At 43.1% G+C, this 27,966-nt stretch overlaps 1 protein-coding gene and 1 long non-coding RNA gene across 2 annotated transcripts in view; one reads left to right on the top strand and one right to left on the bottom strand.

Moving 5' to 3' along the window:
• LOC128074598 (uncharacterized) overlaps positions 1-27,966 on the top strand; it is a 482,510-nt gene that overhangs the window by 388,061 nt on the left and 66,483 nt on the right. The gene's annotated exons all lie outside the window — the stretch shown is intronic.
• On the bottom strand, positions 6-27,942 carry PRCP (prolylcarboxypeptidase). The gene is made up of 9 exons (XM_052670024.1): positions 27,735-27,942; positions 11,839-11,979; positions 10,471-10,572; positions 8,856-9,037; positions 7,952-8,109; positions 7,042-7,214; positions 6,567-6,731; positions 5,923-6,110; positions 6-2,419 (listed from the first exon to the last, which is right to left on the bottom strand). Exons 1-9 carry the CDS (start codon positions 27,870-27,872, stop codon positions 2,215-2,217), a joined length of 1,452 nt encoding a protein of 483 aa, XP_052525984.1. The 5' UTR covers positions 27,873-27,942; the 3' UTR covers positions 6-2,214.

Here is a 27,966-nt window from a genome sequence, read left to right as displayed (position 1 = left end):
CTTCCACTCACACTGGATATTTTTAATGTCTTTTTGATACAAACTGCAGTTGCACCAGTAGGATTCATCATTCATTTCTTTTTTCTTTTTAATGTTTTCCTCAGTTAGTAGCAAACATACATTTTAAATTCAGAACATTCATGCCACACACCAAGGGCTTGAGATGAAGTATACCAACAAGCTTGAGGTGAAGTATGGCCCATCATTATATGCCTGGAAAAAGAAGTCAGCAATTCCCCATGGCCCATTTTGTTCTCACCTACATGAGCAATCAGAACTAACATTTACAAGAGGTAGTTACACGGGCAGTTCCTCACCAGCATACATTAATGTGTATATAAAATTTAAGACAAAGTCTCAATGCTTAAGATATTCATATTCAAGGTTTCAGCTTCTTGAAGGAAAAAAAAAAAAGAACAACTGATAACAGAAAGAAAGTCACCTAAAGCATAAGCTGGTCAAAGCTGCAAAATGCTGATCCACAGTGCACTGGAGTCACAGAATCTCACTGCTGAAGCCTGGCAGATAGCAAGGTTCAGAAAAAGGATGAATAAAACTGAAAGCTTTTTTTGCTTTAAATATGATTTCTTCAAAACAGTTAATGTAATTCTACAGTCTCTAAGTACTTTGCTCAAAACAGAGCATGAAACATTCGGATTCAAACACAGAGATTTAATACGTTAGGGTAAGGTGAGAAAATGTCAGGAACTCTAATGGAAAGATGCACAGGCGTGTATTAAAAGATTAAATTTCAACATTGCGCTCACTTTGTTCCCTGAGGGCAGGAGGAGACTGCTAACAGAAAAGCACTTGGTGTCTTAGGAAAATCCTGAACTATCAGACATATCAGCCAAGCTGAGAAAACTTTTCAACAAAGTTGGAATTTTAAGAGCCTGAGGACAACAAGCCTTGCCTGAGTCTTCCTGAAATGCAGTTGTCTTTTAAACTGCAAAGAAGCCTTTCTGAAGAAGGGCTTCAGTGTGAATGAAGCCAAAGCTGGAAAATGAGGGGACTGCCCCAGCAATTTATTAACGTCAAATATGCTGTCTCATGAATCAGGGCAGTTTGTCTGGTTTGGAAGCCTTACAGAAAGCCCAGTGCACCTGGCTCGTTGAGCTCAGCACCATGCTTTAGCCCACTCCAAGAGGGGAGCCGCATTCTGTGTTTTGAATAGTTCGTCCCGCAAACAATTTTTTTTAAAGGCTTTTATTGAGGAGCCATCAGCAAACAGATCATGCAGAATTTGAACAATACGCAGAATGGGGGGGAGGGAGGAACCCACACAAGGCACAGCCCCAATTATTTGTCACTTCGTAAGATCTACCCAGCACAAGTGTCACACTTGCTCTTCAAGAGAATGGCTTTGAAAGCATCCTGATTTGAAAAAAGCTAAGTGTGTGTGGGAGATACACATATACACAAACACACACAACACACCCACAGTTTTCTTTGGCAACCATCGTCACAGTGGCATTTCAGGAATAGGATAGATAGCAAAGGAAGAAATGAAAACACTGATGCAGACTGCATTCTCAGCCAGTTATGAGCAAGAGTCTGGGTCCAGCCCTGACCAGTGTAGAACAGAATGGAAAAGCCACTTAAGGGAGCTATGTTAATAAACTTTCAGAAAGCTAGTTTAAAAAATAAAGATTTCTTTCCCAGCATCAGTTCCAAAGGGTAGGGGCTGTTTATTTTCCTTACAAAACTTCACAGCCCACTTCTGCCCATGCCTTCCCTCCCTCTCCAGTTGCAGTAAGATATAATTTCTGTTCCCTCATTCTCTGTGCCCTTATCATGACAATTTATACCGGCTGAGGGCTGAGATGCCCAAAATTCAATCCCACTGAACACAGGGGGAGTTTGGCATCAACACGAACAGCACTGCTCTTTAATCCATTGTATACACCAGCAGTAAGGACAGCCATCTAGCGCAGCAAGGAAGGCATCAAGCCTAGAACAGAAACTCTACTGTAAGGTACAGCATTGGGGAAAAGCCAAAGAAGAAAGCAACAAAGAGCAGCAGCTCAATCCACGCACTTTGACTGAAGGTTATCTGCGTGCTGCCTACTTCTCTTGTAGGCATGAGCAACACTGAGTGCTGCAACACAGATAAGGAAGCAGGAGGGGAACACTGAGAGCGTGCACAACGGGGCCTGGCCCTGATCCCAGCAAAGCCAGCAGAGGTATAACGGCCACAGCTGTTACAGTACCACTTCAGTGCTGGTGCTTGGCCTTTGCAATCCACTGCTTCATGTAGTGGACTTCCAAAGCCCGAGCTTGTTGCACAGATTTGGGATCACAAGGGTTGCGGCTACGCAGGTCCAGGTGATGAGCTCCATCTGGGATCACAATTGCCACGAGGGAGTCTGTGATGTTCTGGGTCACTCCACCTGCAGACCATGGATCCAGGCCACCATTGCTGTAAGGAATTAATGCTTTATTAGGGCACCGCAGCAAGGCTGCACTTCATATCAACATCTCCATGAGGACTTTCAACCAGTTGGCAGATGTATGACAGAAACAGATCTCATGCTTGCCTCCATGCCCCATGCTCACCTCTCATCAGAGGTTATACAGTTATACAGCTATCAGTAGCTTAGACAAGGCTAGAGTATAACCATAAACTATTTGCTGGTTCTTATAATAACATGTAGGGCCACAGAGAGACGGCAGCAGATTCATCTCAGAGGCTTTGCCATGAAAAGTTCACGTCCCCCTGAACCTGCCTCCACCAGCTCTTCCTTTGTGACAGGAAGAATTTAATATAATTTCCTCTCCAAATCAATGAACGCATTCCTTGTGCTGCAAATCCAATTCCAAATCATGTCCTGTCCACAGAACAAGCCAATGGTGGAAATGAAGTAAGTTTTGCATCTTTTATTCCTAGCTTTGGACTTCAGAGGTTGTAGGGATTACTGGGTTATTTTCCTTTACTGCATTGTTCTTCCCAGAAGTGGTCCATTTCAATTCATAAAGAAAGCAATTTCTATATGCTTATGAAACTATGTGACTTTAGATTGGTTCCTCAGTTAGCACACTGGATCCACCCACAAAAAGAAACATTAGACGTTGGCTTCTATATTTCAGTGAAAGTTTCTAGAAATATCTAAGAAATGAGGACACGTTGGGCCAGAGATACATGCTAGAAAAAGAAAAAACACATGGCAACACCAGAAATCACAGACAATAACAAGTGAAAAAGTGCAGAAATAACAGTAAAAAGTGTGATGGAATCTATGATTTCATTTGTTTCTCCACTGGAGAGGAAAAAAAAGAAAAAACAAATGTCCTCAATTTCCACAGCTCTTAATTGTCAGTGTTTTTAACTATGATTGCAAGTGAAAGAAATGTTTTACATCTGGAAGAGAAAAAGCACACAAAGCTGCCCAATAAGCAAAAAGCATTTGATTTAAAAGGTCATCTGAATCAGCAGAGCACCTTGGCAACAGGGGGATGAGTTGCTGAGAGACTCAAGACGTACGTGGACTTGGATCTTTCACTCCCAGTCACATGGAAACTAAGCATGCCACGAGGAAACAACAATCTCTGGCTTTTCTGGGAGCTGCTGGCTGCATCCTCTGCAGCTCCTGCCAAATGACAGCAGCAGAGGCACTGACGCAGTTTGAGAAGTGAGAGCTGCCCAGGAGAGGGGAGACAGAGGGCTCACCATTAAGTCATCCCAAGGCTCACAATTTACAGAAGATAGCTGAGTACCAACAGAAATGGATTATTCCTATGCTAAAGCTAAGCACGCACATGAATAATCGTTGCCCAACTCACATAACAGAAGTTTGTAGGTGCAAGCAGAAGTAAAATAAGTCAGCAATTCCCTTCCTGCAGTGGTCAGGCAAGTAAGGCTTCAGAGCAAGCAATCTCAATGTACAATATTAGCACTAGCCCTGATTTTAATTCACCATACTTCCTGACAGCATAGATAGGGTCCTGCCTATCCCACAAGAAGTTTCCTTCCCACCACATCTTCAGAGCCTCTTCAGTCCTTGAACTATACCCAGATCAAGAGAGACTTTTGCATAATCTCAGAAACTGTTTGTGCATGCTTTTTAATGTGTACATCCTCACAGTTGCCCATCTGTTTTTTGAACTTCTCACCTTTCTCTTCAGCCTGGCATTGCTTTGCCTTTCATTATTTTTTTTTTTTTCCTCCAGTGATGCCTTCTTCTGCAGATTGCTCCAGTATCTCTCAAGATAGAACCTTCACAGTTAGCCTCCCCCTCTCATACAGACCTGGACAGATGGGTACCTCAGCTCAGAAGCTGAAACATCCAGGTATGATGCACCCAGCTTAATTAAGTAACTCTTAGAAGGTGCCTGAGTGGTACAATATAAAGTGGATCTGCAGAGTGATGTGCAGCTCACAGGGGGAGGAACAGCAAGAACAGCGAGCACACCAGCCAAATCCCAGCATGGCTGGGTGAATCCACCCCGTGGTGGTTCTGTTCAGATGCAGCATTCTTCCTTTCCTGGGCAAAACTGTTGTGCAAGTTCCTCAACACTAATGCACTGCTTCTAAACCCACAGGGAGCCACATCCCCCAGCAGACAAAGGGATATTTTTTGTAAAGTGCTCTGGTGTTTGAGAATAAAGAGCTCTTATATAAAATGTACAGTGTTGACAACCTGTTTGTTTGCAGAGAGGCAACCCAGCTTGACACACAAAGCTTTGTGTGCACAGCATTTGGTTGCTTTCAAGCTTTTCTCATTTCAATCTCCTTCAGTAGGCATAAATTCTGAAACACTTGTTTAGATTTGTTTGCTCGTTTATCACTTACAAAGCCAGTTTCTACTCTACAGGTCTATGAAACACTGGAAATCAGCAACATAACAAGAATTAAGTTAGAGCAACTTTTTTTTTTTTTTTTTTTCCCCTCCTACATTTAAAGCTTTCCAAACAGGGTGAAATTTCTCACTTTGGAGCACGTATCCTGCTGGGACAGAAACAGCAAAGGACAAATGAAAGGAAATCAACAGGCTTCTGGAGCCAAACAGACTGAATTTAACAGCTGAATCCCAATTTAAGACAACTTTTACTTTAAAATAGACAACTATTTACCAAGTCCAAGACATTAATTCCAACTTTTAAGTGTTGGGTTTTATTTTTTCCCTGAAAAGGCCTTACAAAATGTAAACCAGGAGATGCCTGCTGTTGGCAGTGAGTACAGAATCACAGCTCCTGAGGGCACAGGTTTCAGCTGGGTTTATTAAATGTCTCTCTACCACATAAGACCCTAATGAACAGCCAAGTGTTAAGCTGTCCACAACTAGAATCCCTTCACAGCAGAAGTACAGTTAGAGGAACCTTTCCTTTATTGAAAGCTGAGCAGGGTTTAACCTTAGGAATTAAAAAAAAGACTGAACAGCAAGAAGCATGCACAATTTTTGTACTATACTGAAACATTTTTACATTTTGTTCACGTACTAAGTAGTGTTAGACACTGCTGTTATATTGCTTGTATGCCTTACCACAACAGGAACAGCTTTTTACTTTCAGACCTTGCATGACTTTGTTGAAACTTGCTTATGTACCATTAAAAGACAGCAGCAATTGGAAATGAAAGCTACCTAATATGCTTTTTTTTTTTTTTTTTTTTTTTTTTTTGGAAATCAAGATTAAAGAGGAACGTCACACTAGCAGTCCACAAGGCTATCACCAAGAGCAACAGTTCTAGTGATCAAGATCCTATGTTACAACTAGAACTTGTTCAGACTTCCCTTTTATGTGGAAGAGACAGTGCTCTGGCTTCTTAAAAGCAAGACAGATTTACCAGCATGAGAAACCTGGACTTTGGCCATTAGATAAGAAGGAATCCAGAGGGGAAGAAATTTACATTGGACAGAGTCAGATTTATTCGGCTGGAATGCTGCAGACAGATCACTACCAGAAGACAATTCAAATAAGGCTCACCTGAAGATGATGTTGCTGTGTGAACTGATGTTTTTCCCTCCATACATAGAAAGAATCCAAGAGGGGCGAGGTCTCACTCCCCACAGCTTGAAACATTCATCTGAAAGTGCCTCAAAGTCCCATTTCTGAGGCTCAAACATGTCATGGACACCATCTGTGCACATGGGCATCACCATCTCTGTGCAGACCTGAGAGAGAGCAGAGCAACAAGATGTTAATGAGAAACTGTCCAGGAGCCATTTGTGCAGTATGTAAATACAGAGGCTCACACAGAGTTTAGAGATTACCATCAAGCTATCACAATACGTGCCAAGTAAAAGCCTCATCTTTCATGCAAAAACATTTCCTGACAAGCCAGACAGAAAAAGAGATATAGCTTGGGCTTTTGTTTTCAGATGTTCTCCAAACATGAATCACTGATGACACTGCCTGTGAAAAGTTGCTGTAATCCCTTTTATTTTCCCTGTTTTTGAAGAATGAGGTTCTTTTAAAGCAATACACAAACAAGAAGGGTCTTTACTGGTGCTTACACAACCTCCTCAATTTGTATCTGGTCCAATATCTTAACAGTAACATGAATCCCCATCTCCTCTAGCCCCCCAAAAACTTAACAAGTTGCAATTTTAAGAGGACAGAACACACACCTGATAGTACCACCCCAACTGGCCCAGATTCTTTGTTGCAGTCTCAGACATGTCAAAGCAGGAGGTTTCTCCTGTATAATTGTAGTAAATGTTTATTGCCTGGAAAACATTCTGCAGCAACAATTTGTCAGAAAGACTGGGGTCCTTTAAGAACTTGCAAACTTCCTGCAATGAAGAGGAGAGAAAAGAGTCTAAATCTGCAAGAAATACACAATACCTGATGGGATATAATTTTCTTTTCAAAGTACATTCAAAATACTATTAGAATCTTTGTATGTTACTATACACCCTGTTTGTGCAGTCTGTGCTATCACAAAGAATCTGAAACTTTACAATTCCTGATTAAAAAAAATTCTTGGCTCTTGATGCAACCTGTGGCAGTCAGTCAAACCAAGAGAGGAGAATGGAACCAAGTGGAAATGACTTCAAAAGCCCAGGCTTTAATCACTCCTCCAAGGCATCAGTTCTCAATTACCCTTATAGGCCAAGCTGGTAGAGGCTGCAAGAAGTCAGCTTTATAGGGATAGTCCACCATAGCCAAGTCTATCCATGTTTCACTCAGCCAACTTTTCAACATAGCAGCATCCTGAAGATTCTTCAATGGGCTGCACAAGTGAAATGTCCTGGAAAGCCACTGTAAACCTGCATCTTTAGTAGAAAAAGAAAAAAATCACAGTTAAAATGTTTGCGTCGTTATCACATAGGTCAGTTGTGCTGCTACTAAATAGTTCACTTAGTGTAACTGACCTGGTGAAATTGCCCCACATACCAGCATGTGGGATACAAGAGCAGATAAAGACTTACTCAACATTGCTAAATCGGTGGGAAATGCAACCTCAATACTACAGCTTATGGATCTGCCACAGTTCAGGCAGCATTACCCAAGAAGCAAAGATCAGGTTATTTGGCTTCTTGTTTTTTGATAGAAAGCAGTTACCTACCAACAAATGAAAAACTTCAATCCAGCTAGCTCAAATTACAACGTATGAAATGGATCTCAAAATTCTTCTTGTCTTTGCTTTCTTTATTTTATCTGGTCTAGAATTTCTCCAGTTCAGCTTTCCTGATGTGAATTGGCTAACTCATCCTACCAGGTTTTATTTATTCATTTTTAAGAGAAAAGACTGTCAGCTCATCTGATCTTGGATGTTTGGCTCTGGATTCCAAATTCTGCCACTTGTGAATAAAGCACATGCTTCAACAAAACAGACACTTACAAAAACAGTGCTGAACACATCCAAAAATATAGCTTAATATAGAGAAAACTGACCACCAGCACCTGTACATCTCCAGGTTAAAGGCACAATGCAAAGACACTAATACTAGGAAGTCATAACATAATCCTGAACATTACAGCCATTTGAAGGCTAGTGGTAAAGTCTTACCTGTTGAGGAAAGGTGGTTAATGGCGCTCCAGGAATTCCGGATGCTTTCTGAGCAGCCAGTTCCACTCTTCTTGAAATCATTAGTCACTATGGTAAAGTAAGCACCACAGGGAACCAAGTCACCAAACTGCCAGATTGGGGCAGAGGCTGCCAGTGCTCTGCAAATGAATACAACACCAAAACCGCTTGGAGAAATGCATGTATCCTGAATCCCTGCTATGTGATTATCTGCCCTCTGGGCAATACTTCTGCCACAGCCACTATTTAAGCAGTATTTATAATTCAACTCTGACACTCACCCCTGGATGAACTAACTCATACTGCTGCAAAATTCTTCTGTAAGTCTACACGCAAAGGCTGCTGAAAGCTACAAGCCTTGGAAGCTAGTGCAAAGGCACCAGTAAATATATCAGGTGGAAATTCTGACAAATAGTAAAGTAAGCTAAGTGTCATCTAGCAACTAATTCTCCCGGTAGGCATTTGCAAACTCAACTGAGTTTGCAAATGCCTACTTGAGCCTTTGCTCAGAACTACTCCCTAGCGGGCAACAGGAACACAATTACTATTCTTGTATCCTACAAAGGAAACAAGGCACTGAAGAAATTAAAAGCCACCAGGAGGTATAAAGCCAATGTTACAAATTATTTCTTTTTGAGTTAAAAAAAAAAAAAAAAAAAAAAATATCCCCAATAAGACATCTCTGAAAGTGTAGGTTATCCAGTACCCACTGACCTACAATAACTTTTGAGGCAGACAATACCTTTTCCTAAATTCTAAGCGATTTAGTTTGCCCTTCCAACGCTGAAGCCAGCTTGAATTACAGTAATTCTCCCAGTACTGTAACAGTTATAACATAGAGGTAACAGATGTCCTGCTCAAACACAGAGCAGAGTAGTAAACTCACCCAACTACCACATGGGGGTATTTCATCCGAAACCAGGCTGCCAGCATTCCCCCATAAGAGCCTCCAATGGCTATGACAGGACTGTGTTGGGCTCCTGCAATGGTCTTCTTTAAGTACTCAATTAGCACTGCAAAGTCTGCCAGAGCTTGTTCTGAGGTCAGGTAATTCAGATGCTTGGAATCCTAACACAAAGAACACAGGAGCATTTTATATAGCAATATCTGGCAGCAGTCTCTTTTCCCCAGACTATTTCTCTGGGTGAAACACTGGCTGGAGTTGTGGTCAGTGGAGTTAAATCCAGTTGGCAGCTGGTCACAGGTATTGTTCCCCAGGGCTAAGTACTGGAGCTGCTTCTATTTAACATCTTTATTAATGATCTTGATGAGGGGATTGAGTGCACCCTCAGTAAGTTTGCAGACACTTGGGAGAGAGTTGGGATTCAGTGTTGTCCTGCCAGAGGGGAGAAGGACACTACAGAGGGGTCTGGATAGACTGCATCGATGGACCAAGGTTAACTGTAGGAGTTTCAATAGGGACAAGTGTTGGGTCCTGCACTGTGCTCACAACAACCCCAGGCAATCCTACGGGCTTGAGAAGGAGTGGCTGGAAAGCTGCCTGATGGAAAGGGACTGTGGTGTACTGATGGACAGTCAGCTGAATATGAGCCAGCAGTGTGCCCAGGTGGCCAAGAAGGCCAATGGCATCCTGGCTTGTATCAGGAATGGTGTGGTGAGCAGGACTGGGGAAGTCATCCTGCCCTGTACTTGGTACTGGTGAGATCTCACCTTGAGTACTGTGTTCAGTTTTGGCACCTCAGTACAGAAAGGACATGGAGGTGCTGGAGCAGGTCCAAAGAAGGGCAACAAGGCTTGTGGAGGGCTTGGAGAATGTGCCCTACAAGGAGAGACTGAAGGAATTGGGGCTGTTTTGTCTGGGGAAAAGGAGGCTGAGGGAAGCCCTTACTGCTCTCTTCCAATGTCTGAAAGGTGCTTACAGCAGAGTGGGGTTGGTCTCTTCTCACTGATGACAGGACGAGGGGAAATGGCCTCAAGTTGCACCAGGGTAAGTTTAGGTTGGATATCAGGAAAAATTTCTTCACAGAAAGGGTTGTTAAGCACTGGAATAGGCTCCCCAGGGAGGTGGTAGAGTCACCATGCCTGCATGTGTTTAAAAACCGTTTAGATGTGGTGCTCAAGAACATGATTTAGCAGAGGGTTGTTAGAGTTAAAGTCATATGGTTAGGTTGTGGTTGGACTTAATGATTTTTAAGGTCTTTTCCAACCAGAGTGATTCTATGATTCTACAGAAACAAGAGGGATTACATTCTGAACAACCCAGGTAAAGCTACTGAGTGGCCTCAAACATTCTATGATTCTATGCACATCGAGTTATAAAATTGTGCCTGACAAACTAAATTATTGCAGGTGTCCTTTGAGGTGCTAGAAAATCCTAGATTTTCTTAAAATATGTAATCAGTAGTTACAAAAATAGGATAGTTGTTTATTTCTAGCATATCTTACTCAGGCAAGAAGTTGTTGCACCAACAAGAATTACAGTAAGCAGATTTTTGTTTTTATAGAACACATCCAAAGAAGAAAGCAAAGACAACACTTACACTGAAAGATTCATTTCCAAAGGGCAAGGATTCTCCATAATATCTATGTTCAGCAAATACTAACATGGCATTAAGTTCTTCAGCCACATCCCACATAAAACCCTGGTTGGAGAAAAAACAGACATTGAAAGTGATTGAGTGACCTTGCTTGAAAGTCCCTACGTCCAGTCTACTGCACCTTGAATTTGGTCTTTGATGAGGAAGATATCGCTATCAAAATACAACCAGAAAGACAGACTGCAATTTGGTTTTAAACTAACACTGAAGTGGCAAAATACAGAAGGTAGACAACTGCCCAGATAAATATAAATGCACACTGCTTGATGTTTTACAGCATCTTTGTTTTGTAAGTGTGCTCAAGGCAATCCTGCCACAGCTCCTACACAGCATGACATCAATTCCCAAGAAATCAAAAAGCAAAACAGCACATGTGTTTGAATTAGGACTACAGTACAGAAAAAAATCCTTTGGCAATGAGCAGTAATATAGATAATTGAAACACACTTATTGGCAAGTGATAAGTAATCACAACCAGTTGTCATTACTTGGTGACAGCAACATTTTACCATCCACCAGTTATGCAGAGGGGCAGACAGATCACCAGCTGCCAGAACAAAGTGCATAAGCATTCCTTGGTTACTTCAGACCTGCACTTGCCAACTCCTGTTGCACCAGTGGATTTTATAGTGAAGAAGCAGAAAAATGCCTACACTCCCTTTTGTGTAAAAGGAAAGTGATGGAATCACCGACCCTGGAGGCATGCAAGAAACATTCAGACATTGTACTGAGGGACATGGCTTAGTGGGGAAATACAGGTGATAGGTGGACATTTGTACTGGATGGTCTTAGAGGACTTTTCCAATTGTAGTGATTCTATTATTTGCATGTCAGGGAAGTAATAACTTCCAAGGATTTTGTAAGGGAACAAGCATCTGTTCTTAATTCCTAGGCAGCTTCATCTCACTTGATATTTTCCTTAGTTTTCTTAGAGGAAAATAAAATAAAGCAATCAAACCAGCTCCTTTTACTCAGAAGCATTCTAATCAGTGGGATTGATGCAGTTTGGTCCACACTCTTTCATCCTTAGCTTCAGGCACCACAGAGCGTTTCCTCAAGTTTTCTTCACAACTCAAGGAAGTTAAGGCAAGTTCTTCCCTTTGATTTCTGTAGACTTCAAACAGGACCTCAAATCCCCTAAAGTCTTTCCTATATTTTTCAGCTTACTTTTTCTCCTGAAACTCTCATAACCACAATTGTAAGTTCTCTTCAAATGACGCCGATGCCATCTTGCTTGTCCTTATTTTTCAGTAGGTCACTGCTGGAAAGAAGGACTGTAATTTAAAAATCAGGGATCTAATTTGTACGTACTGTGTTGTTGCAGAACCACGTGATGTCTCCTTCATTGCCTGTATAAAACAGTATTGGCCCATTGTCTTTCTCCCAGTGCTGATCTGCTATCAGATATCGCTGCTGGAACGTAAGATTTTGATCAAATCCAAAGTGATCAATCTGTCAAAACAGTGGAGAACACCAATTTCAGAAAGAGAAAATTGATTGTGGATCTGCAGCACAAGTGCTGACAGTCACTTTGCAGAAGAAAAATAAAGAGAAGAAAGAGTTTCACAAGGATAAAAGACACTAATTTATATTCTCAGATTCCTGATGTATCAACATTTCTCTGCCTTGCAAGGAAGCCAACAAAAGTTAGAGGTCTACGCAGTCAGGGAGAATCTTATCTTCAGAAATAAAAGCCACATGCTCTATTAACAGTATCACACCTACCCAGTAAAGTCTAATTTCAGTTTTGTTAAGTGAAAATTGGTCACTGCCTGACAGTGCATAAAGTCTCAGAAAAATTCCTGATTTACCTTGTTATTTAAGACTTCCTTCACTCTTTTGGCATAACATCAAAATTCAAACAGAATTAGAATAGAATATGTTAACTTACCTTAGAATATATTCACTGTTAGAATATGTTTACTTTTTATTCTTAGAAAAATACTGATTCTCTCTATTGAGAAGACTTTTCCAGTAGTTTTACTAAATGCTTCTCCTCCTCTCCTTGTAATTTTCAGTAATTCACACAGCCTCCCCAGTTCTCCTTCTTGCCACTGCCCTAGAAATACTTTAAGTTGACATACTCACAACTTGAGGCAATGAAGCTGTGGGGTTTGGCTTATTAGAAATTCACTTTCAACCTTGTAGGTCAGTTTTTCAGCCTTCACTCATACTGCTTTGTATGCACTATTCCCCTTCACCAAGCATTCATTAAAATTGCTTTTGTAGTTAGCTCCTGCATGGGCAGGATGTTATTCTGGAAGAAAGATACCTACCCACGTTTTTACTAAACAGGAGAGCTATGCTGTCTGATTTCCATGTATTCCCAAATCAGCACCACTTTTGGTCATCAGCTGAAGATGATCTCTACTATGATTTGACTTCCATCAGCAGAACGCATCATTTCTTCCCTTTCATACTGCTGCTTGTGGTAGCAGCCTGACATCTGCTGGCTTGAGCACCTCTGCTCAGCCATCTGCCTTTGTATCGACAACCGTCAAACCTCAGATGCTCCCAGAACTACATTTCATTTGGAGAACACCCTCAAGTTAGTGTTAAAAAGCAAGACATGCACAAATCCAAAGGCTCATTTCCCTCGACAGCTCAGGAAAAGCAGCCCAGCTCCTGACCTGCAGGATCCAATCTCTCTGCACCACATGTTTAGGTACAGTTTGGGATAGAGAGTACAGGAATTTATGTTACATGTTGCTGCAAGAAGTATTTTCCCCCACTTTCAAAGTTCAGGGAGAACTCTGGTGAGCCTGAAGCAAGAGTACAGCGGATACAGTCCACTGCCTGACCCGTGCATTGCCTTGGCACAAAGGACAGGCTCCTCATCCTAAATAAGCTTATTTATATAATGTATATATAAATAAATATAAATAAACTTCATGGCTGCTGCCAGACTGAAATACAGCTAAGTTATTTACATTTTTTTCCTGTGTGTTTTACAGTTTGCTCCCTATGTGTATAAGTACATGCCAATGTTATCATGCACACCCTTAGGGTTTATTCACTGAATTCCAATACCAACAACATATGCTGAGCTTATTTTACACCAACAACTCACCTGCTCCTTTTTTGTTTGCACAGTTACTGTTAAATTTAAGTTCCCTTTCTACATCAGCCATAATCAAGAGTGATTTGTAGATCAGACACACGAGATCAGTACACAAAAGTCTTTGATCCTAAAACCCTGGAGCAATTAAAGAGAGATTAAATAAAGCTGATCTAACAAGTTAACAAAGTTTAATAAACTCCAACAAAGTACAACTAGATGGAGGAAGAAATTCTTCATTGTGAGAGTGGTGAGACACTGGAACAGGTTACTAAGTGAGGCTTAAGTGGATGCATTCATGGCCAGGCTGGATGGGGCTGTGAGCATCCTGGTCTAGAGGGAGGTGTCCCTGCCTATAGCAGGGGGTTGGAACTACATGATCTTAAAGGCCCCTTCCAACCCAAACCATTCTATGATTCTAGACAGTTAAAAACCACATCAGGAAAATAGGCTTCATGTCCTATCTGCTCTTCATGGGATCACCTCAAACTGAACGCCTTGCCTTAAAGCTTGATTCTCCATCTTTTCTGCCTGAAGCCAGACTACAAACTATGATGCCACACAAAACATATTCAGTTCTCCTGACCTGTAAGATTATGAATAAAAATCTTCAGTGGAGGCAGCCTAGTGAAAAAAACAGACAAGAACACACGAGAAAAAACAGCAGGTGGAGCTGTTGTGTAGCCACAGCGCACCACTGCATTGCTGAATCAGAGCAGGCAGCCCTGAGTGAGTTTCTTTCCCCATCCTGTATCAAATACAAACACGTCAAACTCCACGCAAAGAGTACACGACACACAGGCTAACACCTAAACTAAGTCAGATTTTATTAAAAACTTGAACCAGAAAATTTCTTTCCCACTCCTATGCAAAATGAGTAAGCCATTCAAGCTTGATTAGATAGAATAGAACATACAAAGAAAAGTGTATTCAGCTGTTTTGTTTTCCTTTTCCCCCCAGGACAATACCCTAGCTGGTTAACAATAACAGTGGTTAAGGTATATTACCACATATGAGGGTTACTTTCAATTTTTGTGACAGCAAAAAGCTGTGCAATAATCCTTGCTCCAGAAATCATGAGACTCTTCAACTGTTGCCTTCTTTTTAATTTTGGATTAATGGATCTCTTTGCTGTTCTGTTGCATCACCATCTCTGCCACAGAACCAGATTCTGATAAAAGGATTCAAGTAGAAAAAGGAGGAGTACTGGAAGCAAGAAGTCACAAATAAATGTAAGGCAAGCTTCTGTCACCTGCAATATGCAGGAAAATATTTGGAGAGCAACAAGTCAGAGGCAAAGAGAGCAAGAAGAGAATTTCATTTCCACATAGGAAAGTCTTCAGGAATCTAGTTTAAATAAAAAAAGAAATCACCCTATTTCTTCCCAAAAGAAGAATTTCTTTGGCTTGAAAGACTTGCAAAACATTTGGGGAAGATATATGTATAAACACAACACACTGTGACATGGCTGCAACCTGGAGCCAGCTGCCTCCTGAGTAAAGTCTGGCCACAGCTGCTGAGAACTGCACTCACTGAGGTTCATTAAAAACACAGGCAGGCTCACAGCCACGTGGGCCATTCTGTCTCAGCAGGCTTGAGCCAGCAGCTTTGATCTTTCAGCTCAACAAAACTTCCTCCAGCACATCTCATCTGCTCAGGATGAAGAGCCATCTCCGGCTTGTTCCACCTCTCTGCCATCTGCGTGAAGGATGTGGCACAGTTCTCTGACCTTACCTTGGATGTGCACATGTCCTGTGCTTATGTGGACCTCTCAAAGAGGACTTCTTTCTAAATGTTTTTTTTTGTTTGTTTTATTTTAAATGGACTTCCCAAAACAAGACACCCTGCTACACACATTTCCTCCAGGAAAGAAGAAAAAAGGCACAACAGATGTTCATCAGTTATTGCACAGATGTTTGCTTAATATACTCAGAGCCTGTGGTACTGGGTGAGGTCTAACAGCAAAACAGGACACATGGGCTAAAACCTACTTCCTTCTCAGCAGCACCTTACGGTCATTAATAATTACAGATATATAATACAATAATACAAATAATACAGATAATAAATAATACAGATAATAATACAGTAATACAAAATCAGTGTGGATTGGGTTGGAAGGGAACACAATCAACATCCAGTTCCAACCCCCTGCTGTGGGCTGGGTGCCCCCCACCAGCTCAGTCTGCCCAGGGCCCATCCAACCTGACCTTGAGCACCTCCAGGGATGGAGCATCCGCAGCTTCTCAGGTAACTGTGCCAGGGCCTCACTGCCCGCTGAGTAAATAATTTGTTCCTGACACATAACGTAAGTCTCCCCCCTTTCATTTTAAAGCCATTCCCCCTTGTCTTATTGCTAACATATCATGTAGAAGTGCAGCCAGCAGATCGAGGGAGGTCATCCTTCCTCTCTACTCTGCCCCGGTGAGGCCACGTTTGGAATACTTTGTCTAGTTCATAGCTCCCCAGCTCAAGAAAGACAGGGATCTCCTAGGAATCCATCAAAGGGCTTGGAGCATCTCTCATATGAGGGAAGGCTGAGTAATCTGGGTCTGCTCAGTCTGGGGAAAAGATGGCTGAGGGGAGATCAGACTAATGTTTATAAATATCTGAAGGGAGGTGGGAGGCAAGTGGATGAAGTGGATCAGGCCATGTTCTTCTTGGTAGTGTGTAGTGACAAGACAAGGAGCAATGGCCTAAAACTTGAACATAGGAAGATTCATACATACATGCAAACTTCTTTTACAGTAAGGGTGACAGAGCACCCAGAACTGTTGTGGTCTTCTTCTCTGGAGATATTCAAGACCTGTCTGGATGCCTACCTGTATGACCCATTATAGGGAAGTGCTCTGGCAGGGGGTAGGACTTGATCTCTTGAGGCCCCTTCCAATCTCTGCAATTCTCTTATCCCCCCAACTGCTGCATATAAGCTCCCTTCAAGTAGTAGAAGGCCATGACAAGGTCTCCCTGAAGCCTTCTCTTCTCCAGACTCAACAACCTCAGTTTCACCAACCTTCCATCATAGGAGAGGTGCTCCAGCCTTTCAATCATCTTTGTGGCCCTAAAAAAGCTGAGGCTTTTCCAAAAAGAGATAACAACTCCTAGAGTAGCTATGTATCTAACACAGTATGTAGTATCTAACAAAAAGATTTTAAGGTCATCAGTGGTGGAAAATCTATACCTGATGGTTTTACACTTTTGAAACTCTGGCAAGTGCTCAAGCACAGCCTTCCTGACATTTTCTATGTGACAGCATTATTTCTCCAAACTTAGATGTCTCACCTGAAGCTGAGTCAGTTGTTTTACTGGTGAAAAGCCAGAGGATTAAGGATTAAGTGGTGATGGAGTTGTTTTGAGTGCTCATCCTGTCTGATTTATTTCCTGAGGACAGGAAGATGCAGGATAGGCTGAGGATATCCTCCTGTGTGAGCAGCAGGCATCAGCCTCCCTGGGATTTCACCACTGTGTTGCTACGCCCAGCTTCACTCCCAGCAGGCTGGGGGACCCCTGGCCCTACTTGCTTTGTTTCCTCTTTGCTTCCTCCATCTAAGTTGGAAGTTCAAGAAAGCAGAGACTGCCCTGCCATCTCTGTATAGTTGTATTTAGTGAGGCCCAAAGTTTTGTTGCAAGTGCAGTGATGTGCAGTTAAATATTCCAGCTTCTAAAAACCACTGCAGCAATAGAGTACCACTAGAAATACACACACCATCTACCTCTTTAAGGAGACACAGAAACAGAGATAAAAACTAAATAAAACGTGAGCATTTGTCTCCCCAACGCCATTCTTACTGCTTTACTTCCTCTTACTGTACATGCTTATGTAAGACAGCTCTTGAGTTTCATCTCACTCAGTCATGAGATTCATGATCTCAGATTGCCCCAAGTGACTTAACAAAAATAAAAAGATAAGCTTTGCTTTAATGTTTCCATCTTAAAAGCGTAGAAAGAGACGTTCTACAAAGCACTCACCAACTGAATTCTGCATTCTTTGCTCACTAGGCTGCTGTTTGTGTAAGGGACACCAGAGATTGAAGATCAGCATCAGTCCTGACATACCTGATCAACTGAAGCTCTCTGGAAGAGCACAGTGATGCTGCATTCTCTTGCATCAGGCTACACTGACCTACTACAAAGTCCTACAAATAAATCAGATTGGAATTCAGTGACAACCCTGATGTCACTGCAATCTTTCATATTCCCTATAATTCAGAGGTTTCACAGCAATTTAGGTTTTTGTCATTATATCTAATTTTACCTGTTACATGTAATAATAAAGCATGCAGATGTAATACACAAACTTCTTGTCTATAGATTCCAACTTCCATTTTACGTAGAAAAACAGCAATTTTCCATTACTCAGAGAGGCCAGATTAGAGTTGGGAGGTTCAAAATCCTTGTAATGGAAGGATCTCCCCAGTTGTGACTGTCCTTGTGAACACGCTGCCCTTTGACTCCAATCATGTTTTGTGTATATTACTGAAGCTCTTTTTGCCCTGCAGGAACCATGTCATCTGCTCCAGGGAGGCTGAAACTGCTTAAGGAAGTCTGATTTTTGGCACTCATTTATCACTTCAGTAATTAAAAAGCAGTGATGAGGAAAGCCTCAGACAGGAACTCTACCCCTGCCCAGTGACACACAGTTTGGACGAAGCACTTAAATGAAAAAGACCAAGGAACATTAAACAGCTACAGGATGTGCTGTAGGAAAGCACCAGGCTGCTCAGGTCAGCCCTCATTAGAAATAAACTGTTTCCAAACATGGTATGGATGAAAAGTTATTTTTATTTCAGGAATCAAAGCAACTATTGGGATCACAAACAAATGAATTCCTACTTCCATAAACTATTAGCAGCATCCTACCACAGCTGATACTTCAGGTCCTCCCGACAAGGAAGAACTTCACAAATCATTCAGGCTTCAACTGAATGCTTCAGAACCTTCCAGCAATCACAGGATGCTATCCAGCTGGTAGGACAACCCAAGAGGTTTCACACCCTCCCCATATTTTTGGCCCCAGACTCCAGGGTGGTGAAGCTGCAGCAGAAGAGAGGCAACGTGTGGGCAAGACAGCTGATGAAAACCACTGCAATCAGCTTTCCTGCCCACTCTCCTCAACCCTGCTCTCAGCTCAAAGCAGCAGTGAGCTTGTGTTGCTGCGAGTTCATCAGCTACATAATTTTAGAACAAATAGGCAATCCACTCACCAAAAGTTAATGACATCGATGCTTCTGGTCAAGGCATTATTATCCTGCCCAAATTCTTCAACAGGACAGGGTATGGAGTAAGGAGTACAGATGAACAGGTCTGTGCTCTATCACCCAAAGCACAAAGCTGACATGCACCAAAATGCACAATGCTAGCAGAGGCACTCTTGTGAAAGGTCTCTCAGATCCATCACAAGCAGAGGCCTCTAACTTTTTCCATCCTCCTTCCAGACCAAATTACAAATCTCTTACATTATTACAGACTTATTAGGAGGAAAAACAAAATGTGCATATCCTTTTGAGATGTCACAGATTAATCAGTATAAAACCTACGTTCCAGTTCTGCTCAGTTGATCTCTGTCCCTGCGAAAAAAGCTGCTAAAAACCTGTCGCCTTCTTAGAGGTTCAACTCAAGCTGCTTCAGTTTTACTTCCCATATTTTCACAGCTATTTCTCTCTCAGCTGCAGCTCAATCACTACCATCTTTTCTTTTCTACAGCAAATCCCACACTACTCAGGGAATCCATGGAAAATCTCAGTTGAAGTGCACATAAGCAGAAAAACTACCGTTATCCATCCAGCTCTTCTCCTAGTTAGACAAAGCACTGAAAAAAACCCCAGCTGCAGCCATTCACTGAACTAAAAGGCTCTGCATAGCTCCATCTGAGACCAACCAAGTGCTAGGGACTTTACACTTGCCACTGTGGATAATTTCTTTAATAACTACCAATTCTGCAAAATACTAATTGCCATTAGTTTGTAGGACAGAAGCCACTGCTTAGGAGCTACAGGAACTCCTCATTTCACCCTGGTGTGACTTAAAGGACTGAAAACTCTACATTTGTAGGTGACCAGGCATTTGCCATTGATTTTCAGATCAGCCTGTGGTTTTTAGCAGCTTTGTGGAAGAACTCATTTTCAGGAAGTCAGGCAGCAAGGAAAAACAAGCTGCTGGTTTGAGGCATAAATCATAAGTTTAGTAGTGCTAGTTCTGCTTTCACCCACTTCCTTTAGTTCAGTCTGGCCTCAGTCCAAGTCCTAAGGAAGGCAGGGGGCTGAATACCCATCACTTTCTGTTCCTGTTGTCTTAAAGGGAAATTGCTGCACGGAAACTACCGCCCACAACTACCTCTTCTGCAGATTCAGTCCCTTTGTGGATGCTTTTAGAAAGTTGTCAGGTCCTCCTCTTGCTTCACAATGCAGGATTTACTCCCCTTGGAAGCAGAATAAGTTTACCAGAAATGAAAGGAGATGCACCAGGCGTGTCCTTATCAACAGGGAGAGGCAGAAGCCACAGCAGGTATCACACAGCAACTCCTGCACCAGCATCCCACACATCCAGGCCTTTCAGTGAACAGCCCTTGTCCAGAGATTCTTCCTAGGCTTTACTCCACAAACACCTTCCCAGAAGGGCTGAACCAAGCCCAGAGGTCAGCATTGAGTAATTAAAGAAAATTAACCCCCTATCACAGAGCCAGGAGCACAGCCTCTACTAACTGTGCTGAAAAGAAACACGGTTTCCATTCTTCCATCCATGTTTAATTCTGACTTCCTGCGCCTAGGGGACAAAGTAACCTTTAGGAAAGCATACAGAAGATCACTGAGTTCAGCCTGCTTTTCTGATTGATTTCCTTCTAGGTTCAGCTGCTTTAGATACAAAGCCTACACATTTCAGAACTTATGGAATAAAGAAAACGTAGGTGTTTCTTCAGATTTTGAAGACCTAAAGAAACAAACCAGTGCAACAGCTCAGATGATTGGCATGGTAAGGTAACACAACAAGGAAGCTTCAACCACATTAGCAGGATTGCTCTCTGCTAAGACCTTGTGCAAACCTGGTTTATGAGCTGCTTGCTACTTCAGCCACGCGTAGATTTCTTTATTCTTTAGTTCCTTAGACCTTCTTTATTAAAAAAAAAAAGGACTGATGGAAATCTTTCAGAGATCCACTACAGCTTTGAAATGGTTAAAGCTTGAGATAAAGATGCTTATTTTCAGAGACGGGAGCAAGCAATGCTTTCTGTAGCCCTTCCTACAAACTGCTCACTTGACTGAAGAGACTACAAGTTGTGAGGAAATTAAGTGTTTCCTGCCTAATTTGAGCAGATTATGTCTGCATTGTGACCCTCAGATAAGTAGTGCATAAAAATAAAACTTCACTGACAAGCTCTAACAAGTACTTCCCTGTTTTCCTGTGCATTGAATGACTGCTATTGTTTCTGCTTATAGGCCTGCTTTATAGCTTACAGCTCCCGTTTCAAATCACACTGTGAAATCACAGAGTAAGAGCTGCCAAGTACTCCTGTACTGCTTGATGAGTAAAACATACAGGCCAAGTACTGCACCTCAAAATACAATCATCAGCAACACTGTTCTGCACACTGTCACAGCCCCTTGGTGCCAATTAAAATTATGTACAAAAATCTCGTGTTTTTTCCTTTACCAGAAGTTAAAAGTGTTGTCTTGCCAGACATGCCAAACTTTTTTTTTTTTTTTTTTTTTTAACCATTCCCAATGCTTGTTACTATTCTGAGACACCAACCTGAGTCACAAAAGGCTGACAAATAACTGCTACTCAGAATTAAAATGCTGATTTCAATCTGCTTCAGTATCTTCAAGAAAGTTTGTGCCTCACAGTCAAGAGCAGAACAACTCCAGGAATCACTGGCTTTTTCTGAACTGGCACTTCTATAAAACATAGAATCATAGAATCACAAGGTTGGAAGGGACCTATAAGATCATCTAGTCCAACCACCCTCCCATTCCTATTAGTACTACAAGCACTAAACCATATCTCACAGCTCCTCATCCAGGCGCCTCTTGAACACTGCCAGGGACGGAGACTCCACCACCTCCCTGGGCAGCCATTCCAGTGCCTGACCACTCTGAGACAAAAAGTTCTTCCTTATGTCTAATCTAAACCTCCTCTGGTACAATTTTCCTCATTTCCCCATCTCCTCGGGTCCTGTTTGTTGCCTGGGAGAAGAGGCCAAACCCTCCTCATCACAGCCTCCCTTCACGAAGTTGTAGAGTGCAATGAGGTCTCCTCTGAACAGGCTGCCCAAGGAGGCTGTGGATGCCCCATGCCTGGAGGCATTCAAAGCCAGGCTGGACGTGGCTCTGGGCAGCCTGGTCTGGTGGTTGGCGACCCTGCACATAGCTCCCTTTTCTTTTTCAACTGAGGCCATTCTATAATTCTATACTTTTATTTTCCATCCTTTAAAGCTTCAGCCTGTAACACAAGATAGACATTAAAGAAACCTGGTGTAGCCAGAAGAGATCAAACTGCATTTCTTCTGAAGCATGAAGAGCTAGCTTCCTTTTACATATACACAATGTGAGCACAAACCTTTACATGTATTTACTAAGCTATGAAATCTAGAAGTGATTCAATGCAACCAAAACCAATCTTCTGGAAATGGCCACAAAATATATGTGTCTTAGCTTGAAATAATCTGACAGGAGGAACAGACGCAGAACCTTGCTGAACAGCAGTTTATATGTACATGCTACGTTGGTTCTTAGGCCAATTCATAGCTGCTTACAGAATAAGTGATGTGCACACAGCGTGGGATTGTGGAGAAAAGCCATCACCGCATTACGTCTTGCACGGTCATCAATTATTAAATTGATGGAAGAGGCATCACGTGCACTCAGAACTCTCAAATCTTAGCGAAGTCAGGAGGGGAACAGCAGAACTGCTGCCTTGGACTTCTGGAAGGCAGACTTTGAACTACTTAGGACCCTGTTAGGGAGGATCCCTTGGATTTGCTTCTGAAGGGTAAAGGGGTCAAAGAAGACTGAATGCTCCTCAAGAAGGAAGTCTTAAAAGTGCAGAGCAATCTGCCCCCCTGTGCTGCAAGATGAGCCAGAGGGGAAGAAGGCAGGTATGAAGGAACAGAAAACCTTTCCTGAGGCTCCAGGAAAAAAAACAAAACAAAACAAGCCTACCTCCTGTGGAAGAAGGGGGAAGCAACTCAGGAAGACTACAAAGAAATACAAAGGATATGCACGGAGAAATTTAGAAAGGCAAAAGTCCTCAACTCTACTTGGCCACTGGAGTAAAAGATAACACTGCTTTATAACAAATATATTAACACTAAGAGGAGGGCTAAGTCAGATCAATTACCCTCAGGGTACTCTATCCCCTGATCTGAAAGTCTTGGATGGGTTGCAGAATAAACTCCCCAGAATTCAGATGGGAACAGTTAGAGACACCTACTACTCCACCTGGGCTGTCACAAGTCCATGGGGCCAGATGGAATCCACTTGAGGGTGCCAAGGGAGCTGATGGAGGTAACTGCCAAGCCCTTTCTATTGGCAATCAGCATTCCTGATCAACTGGAGAGGTTCCAGAGGCTCGCATCTACAAGAAGGGATGCAAGGAGGATCTGGGGAACTACAGGTGACCTCAGTGCCAGGGAAGGTTACGGAGCACATCATCTTGAGTGAGATCACACCACGTGCAGGACAACCAGGAGAACAGGCCCTATCAGCAAGGGTTCACAAAAGGTAAGTCCCACTTAACCAACCTGATCTCCTTCTGTGATCGAATGACCTGCTTGGTGGATGAGGGAAAGGCTCTTGACACAGTCCAGCTAGATTTCACCTCTGACACTGTCCCCCACGCTATTCTGCTGGAGAAGCTGGCAGCCTATGGCTCTTTGATGGGTAATGAACAGGATGGAGGCTTGGGTGGTGAATGGAGATAAAGCCAGCTGGCCAACGGTCCTGAGCAGTGCTCTCCAGGAGCCAGTATGGGGCTGTCCTGTTTAGTACCTCCACCGAGAACTTGGATGAGGGCATTGAGTGCACCCTCAGTAAGTTTGCAGTTGACACCAAGCTGAGAGGAAGTGCCAGTCTGCATGGGGGTAGGCAGGCAACACAGAGGAATCTGGACAGGCTGGGCAGCTGGGCTGAAGCTCAACAAGACCAAGTGCCAGGTCCTGCACTTTGGCCACCACAACCCCAGGCAATGATACAGGTTTGGGGCAGAGTGGCTGTAAGACTGTGTGAAAGAAATGGAGCCAAGGGTGATGGTCAACACTCACCTGAACACGAGTCAGCAGCACGCTCAGGTGGCCGTGAAGGCCAATGGCATCCTGGCTTGTATCAGACAGTGTTGCCAGCAGGAGCAGGGAGGTGATCATCCCTCTGTACTCAGCTCTCATGAGGTGCACCTCGAGTGCCGTGTTCAGTTCTGGGTCTGTCACTACAAGACATCAAGGCCCTGGAGTGTGTCCAGAAAAGGGCAACGTAGATGTGAGGGGTCTGGAGCACAAATCTTACAAGGATCAGCTGAGGGAACTGGGATTATTTAGTCTGGAGGAGAACCGGGGGAGTCCCTGTTCCTCTCTACAACTGCCTTAAGGGTGGCTGTGGAAATACAGGGATCAGCCTCCTGCATAACCAGGAAATACTGGTGATAGGTGGATGGTTGGACTGGATGATCTTGGATGTCTTTTCCAACCTCTGTGATTCTATGATTCACTCTTTTCAAAAAGGCCAGTTTATCACAGAGAAGCCTTTAAATTTCACTAAATTCAAGCTGTTGTCCACTCAGTACCACATTTAGTGCATCAAAAATTTTTAGGCTTCACTTTTTATAACGCTGGTAGGTGCATTGAAAACCGGAATCCAGAGGTGCAAGAAAAGGCTCCCTGAAAGTTAGAAAAGCTGCCTGACTCCAAACCCTCCCCATCATGAGATTATCTCTACTTGGAGGAGACAGCTCTCAAATGCTTCAGTGTCTTTCCAGTGACTCTTCATTGTGGTCAGTGCCACAGCTGCCTACAAAAAGGCTATTCAGATTGGCCTTCTACTCATAGCTCCATACATTTTTACATATTTAAGTTCATTTTAAAAAAGGCTTGATTTAATACACCAACCACAGTTCCTGGGCAAAATACTAAAGCATAAGAAAGGCTAGTCTTACCAATAGAAGCCACACTAGCCTAACAGAACTGTAAAGGAGATCAGCTTCCCCAGTACAGATACAGTTTGTTGACTAAAGATGTGGGTGACAGCAGTTCCTCATCCAAAGGCTGTGTATCTCTTTGTGGCAGCAGGAGGGATCTTTCTATCCAGGTAGTGTCACTTGTATATTGGAGAAGTAGAGGCCTTAAAGGCATCAGTTGCATACCAAGGAAAAAGAGTCATCATCCCCCACCCCCAAGCCAAAATAATTAAGATCATTAGGGACACAGACCAGGGTACACACAGACTAAGATCCCAGTCGCACTGACAGACACTGCTTGACTTCTGAGTTCTAGACTTTAACCCTGTTGTCAAGGATGCCAGACACTTGGCATAGTAAACAGGAGGAACTTCAATGCAATTTAACTATGAACCCTTTACTTCCCCATGTTTAGGAAAGCAGGCAAATGCCAGGCTTAGTTCAGGCATCAGCATATGCTGTCACTAAACCTTCAGGCAATGCTAAAGGTCTCTATGCCAAGAAGTTCCTTAGTTCACTTAGACTGTGATTCTACATTGAAGTTTTCAGCTTCTGAAACTCTGTTCTCCAGAGTGCAACACTAATGAATGATTTACAGTGCTCAATGGGTGACGTTTTAAGCGATGAGGTTCAAGAAAACCACTATCTATACTTCACAAAGTTGTCCTGTGTGGAAGTACTAGTGCTTTTTAAATACAAACGTGTAAGAAACATTTCTTTTATTACAGCAGATTTTGCTGTACTGTCGAGTTGTTTTTATAGTGCATACATACTTCCAAGTGATAATAAACTCATCAACATGAAAAACAACAAGAATAAACTTCAGCTACAAAAGAAACAGCAGCATGGAACAGGGGCAGATGATTCAAGCCCTGAGCAACTTCACTGTAAACAATTAAACATCAACAAGCAAAGTATCATCAGCCCTAGTTAATATCATAAACATAGTTATCATAATCATAGTGTTTATATTCCATTACACAGCCACAATGCAATTATGAATTTCCAGACAGCAGCCTTCTGCTGTTGCCTGTCCTATATGCAGCATGGGTCCTGCATGCTGTGCTACCAATAAAGAAGTTTTACGTCCCACCCTATGGTTAAGCAGGAACCCTCTTTCCCATAGCAGGTACTCACAGACAGTATGATTCTGCTTGCAGTAAGGAAAGGAAACTTGGAAAAGACTGAAGGAAGATCTGCCAACATCTTTAGAACAAAGTCACTGAGATTTTCCCTTCCCATCTCTCAACATTTATCTACCCCTAAATCCCCAGAACTCAGGCACGCAGCAGCTCTGTCATTTTGCTGTCAGCTACGTGGCACCCAACAATAACCAAGTGACACCACAAACTGAATAGGGGTGAGGTCAGAAGTGCAGCAGCACTGTGACAAAGAGCAATTCAGACTGTGGCACGGAATGATTACCATCAATATTAGAGCAGCAATAGGTAACAACCAGCATGCTACAGTTATGTGTCATGCTTTAAAGTTACAACACTACTACCAGACTGATATCCTGGCCAATACAGACCTCAGGCTGCAGAAGGTATCTGCGGTATCCTATGAGGCAATGAGTTTCAGAATTATTAAAAGAGGAACCCAAACCACTACCTGAACATTGGAAAAGCATTCAATAGAGAAGTTCTCAACACAGAAATACCATAGGCTATGCAGATAGACCCCCAGAAGAAGACTATGCACACACCAGAAACAGACTACAGACAAATGAAATCCCTGTGCAAGTTTCCCCACTAACACAGCTCCCTGGCCACCTCTCAGTACTAACAACAAAGACCTAGTCACTAAAATTATTTCATTTTTATGTTTTTCTTACCTGTTCACTCTGAAAGCACAAAATAGCTCGGAAGGGACTTCCAACATCATCTAGTTCAAATCTTCCAGCAGCAGACGGCAGGGTTGCCATCCATTAAATCAAGCACCAGCTCAGGCTGCCCAGGGCCCCATCCAGCCTGGCCTTGAGCATCCCCAATATGGGGCATCCGCAGCTCCTCTGGGCAGCCTGTTCCTGACCAAGCTCTTGCTAAAAGAAAAAAAAACTCCCCTGACATCTAGTCTAAATACCCTCTCTTCTAGTTTAAAACTGGTTCCCCTTGCCCTACCACTATTCACCCATGTAAAGAGTTGTTCATCCTTCTGTTTATAAGCTCCTCTCAAGTACTGTAAGGCCACAATGAGGTCTCTCCTAAGCCTTCACATCTCCAGGCTGAAGAAGCCTCCATTATGAAGTCACCTCCTATAAATTTAAAAAGAAATGTTTTATTCTCACAACTCTGTGCTTTGATCACCCACAACTCCCCTGCTTAGCCCAGGGCATGAGATTCAAAGAGAGGCTACAAGCCTGCCCCCAGACAAAGCCAGACACTACTACAAGGCATCCTTTCCTCTCACCATGCATCCCAGTTAATAAGAACCATTACCACCATACAAGATGAGGTAGAAGATCCAGATGCAGACATTCCCTGACGTGTCAGAAGGAGCTGCTGACTGCTTTGGAGAAGGCATAAAAACAAGCAGGTTTCAAGCAGAGCACACTAACACTTGTATGGCCCCAGGTTGAATAGGGCTCTGTGCAGCCAGATCCAGCAGGTGGCAACACAGCCCTCAGCAAAGGATTGGGACAAGACGGCCTTTAAGGTCCCTTGCCTCCTAAGTCACCTAATAGTCGTGGATTCCTCTGTATTGTACACGTGCTATAGATATTGCCAACAAACTGAGAACCGTCGGAGATGACAGCAAAACAAAGCTCAGAGTAACAACAGAAATCTCTTCCACATCTGCAACGAACAAAAGCCACCCATTCAAGCACGGAAACGCTATCAGGGTACAAATGACAACTCAGGACGTACTATGGAGCTTTGGACACGACTACAAAGATGCCCACAACAGCAATCCCTCAAGCACAGCCTGTCCCGTCACGATTCCCAACAGCCCGTCTCTCCTCACGACCCGCAGCCCGGCGGGCTCCTACCTGCTGCGTGAGGTACCGCGTGACGTACGGGGCGGGCAGCGGCGCGATCCCCCGGCGGCGGCGGGGAGCAAGGAGCGCGCCGAGTGACCCGAGGAAAAAGAGGAGCAGGAGGAGACGCAGACACAGCATCTGTAGCATTGCCAGGCTGAACAGGAACCAACCACCGGCCCGCAGCTTTATAGACGGCCCACCACTCCCGCCCACCGGCGGCTGAGTGGAGGCGCCTCCCCTG

Source organism: Tympanuchus pallidicinctus, unplaced genomic scaffold, assembly GCF_026119805.1.
Source record: "Tympanuchus pallidicinctus isolate F22 unplaced genomic scaffold, pur_lepc_1.0 scaffold11, whole genome shotgun sequence".
NCBI lineage: Eukaryota > Metazoa > Chordata > Aves > Galliformes > Phasianidae > Tympanuchus > Tympanuchus pallidicinctus.
Note: the sequence above shows the minus strand (reverse complement) of the source record. Positions and strands in the feature narration are given on the sequence as shown.

Coding starts and splice junctions, on each gene's coding strand:
- PRCP (XM_052670024.1), bottom strand. CDS start 27,872: ATGCTACAGATGCTGTGTCTGCGTCTCCTCCTGCTCCTCTTTTTCCTC. Junction 10,573..11,838: donor CGTGGTTCTGCAACAACACA/GTACGTACAAAT, acceptor TTCTCCAACCAG/GGTTTTATGTGGGATGTGGC. Junction 8,110..8,855: donor TACCCCCATGTGGTAGTTGG/GTGAGTTTACTA, acceptor ATTCATTTGCAG/AGCACTGGCAGCCTCTGCCC.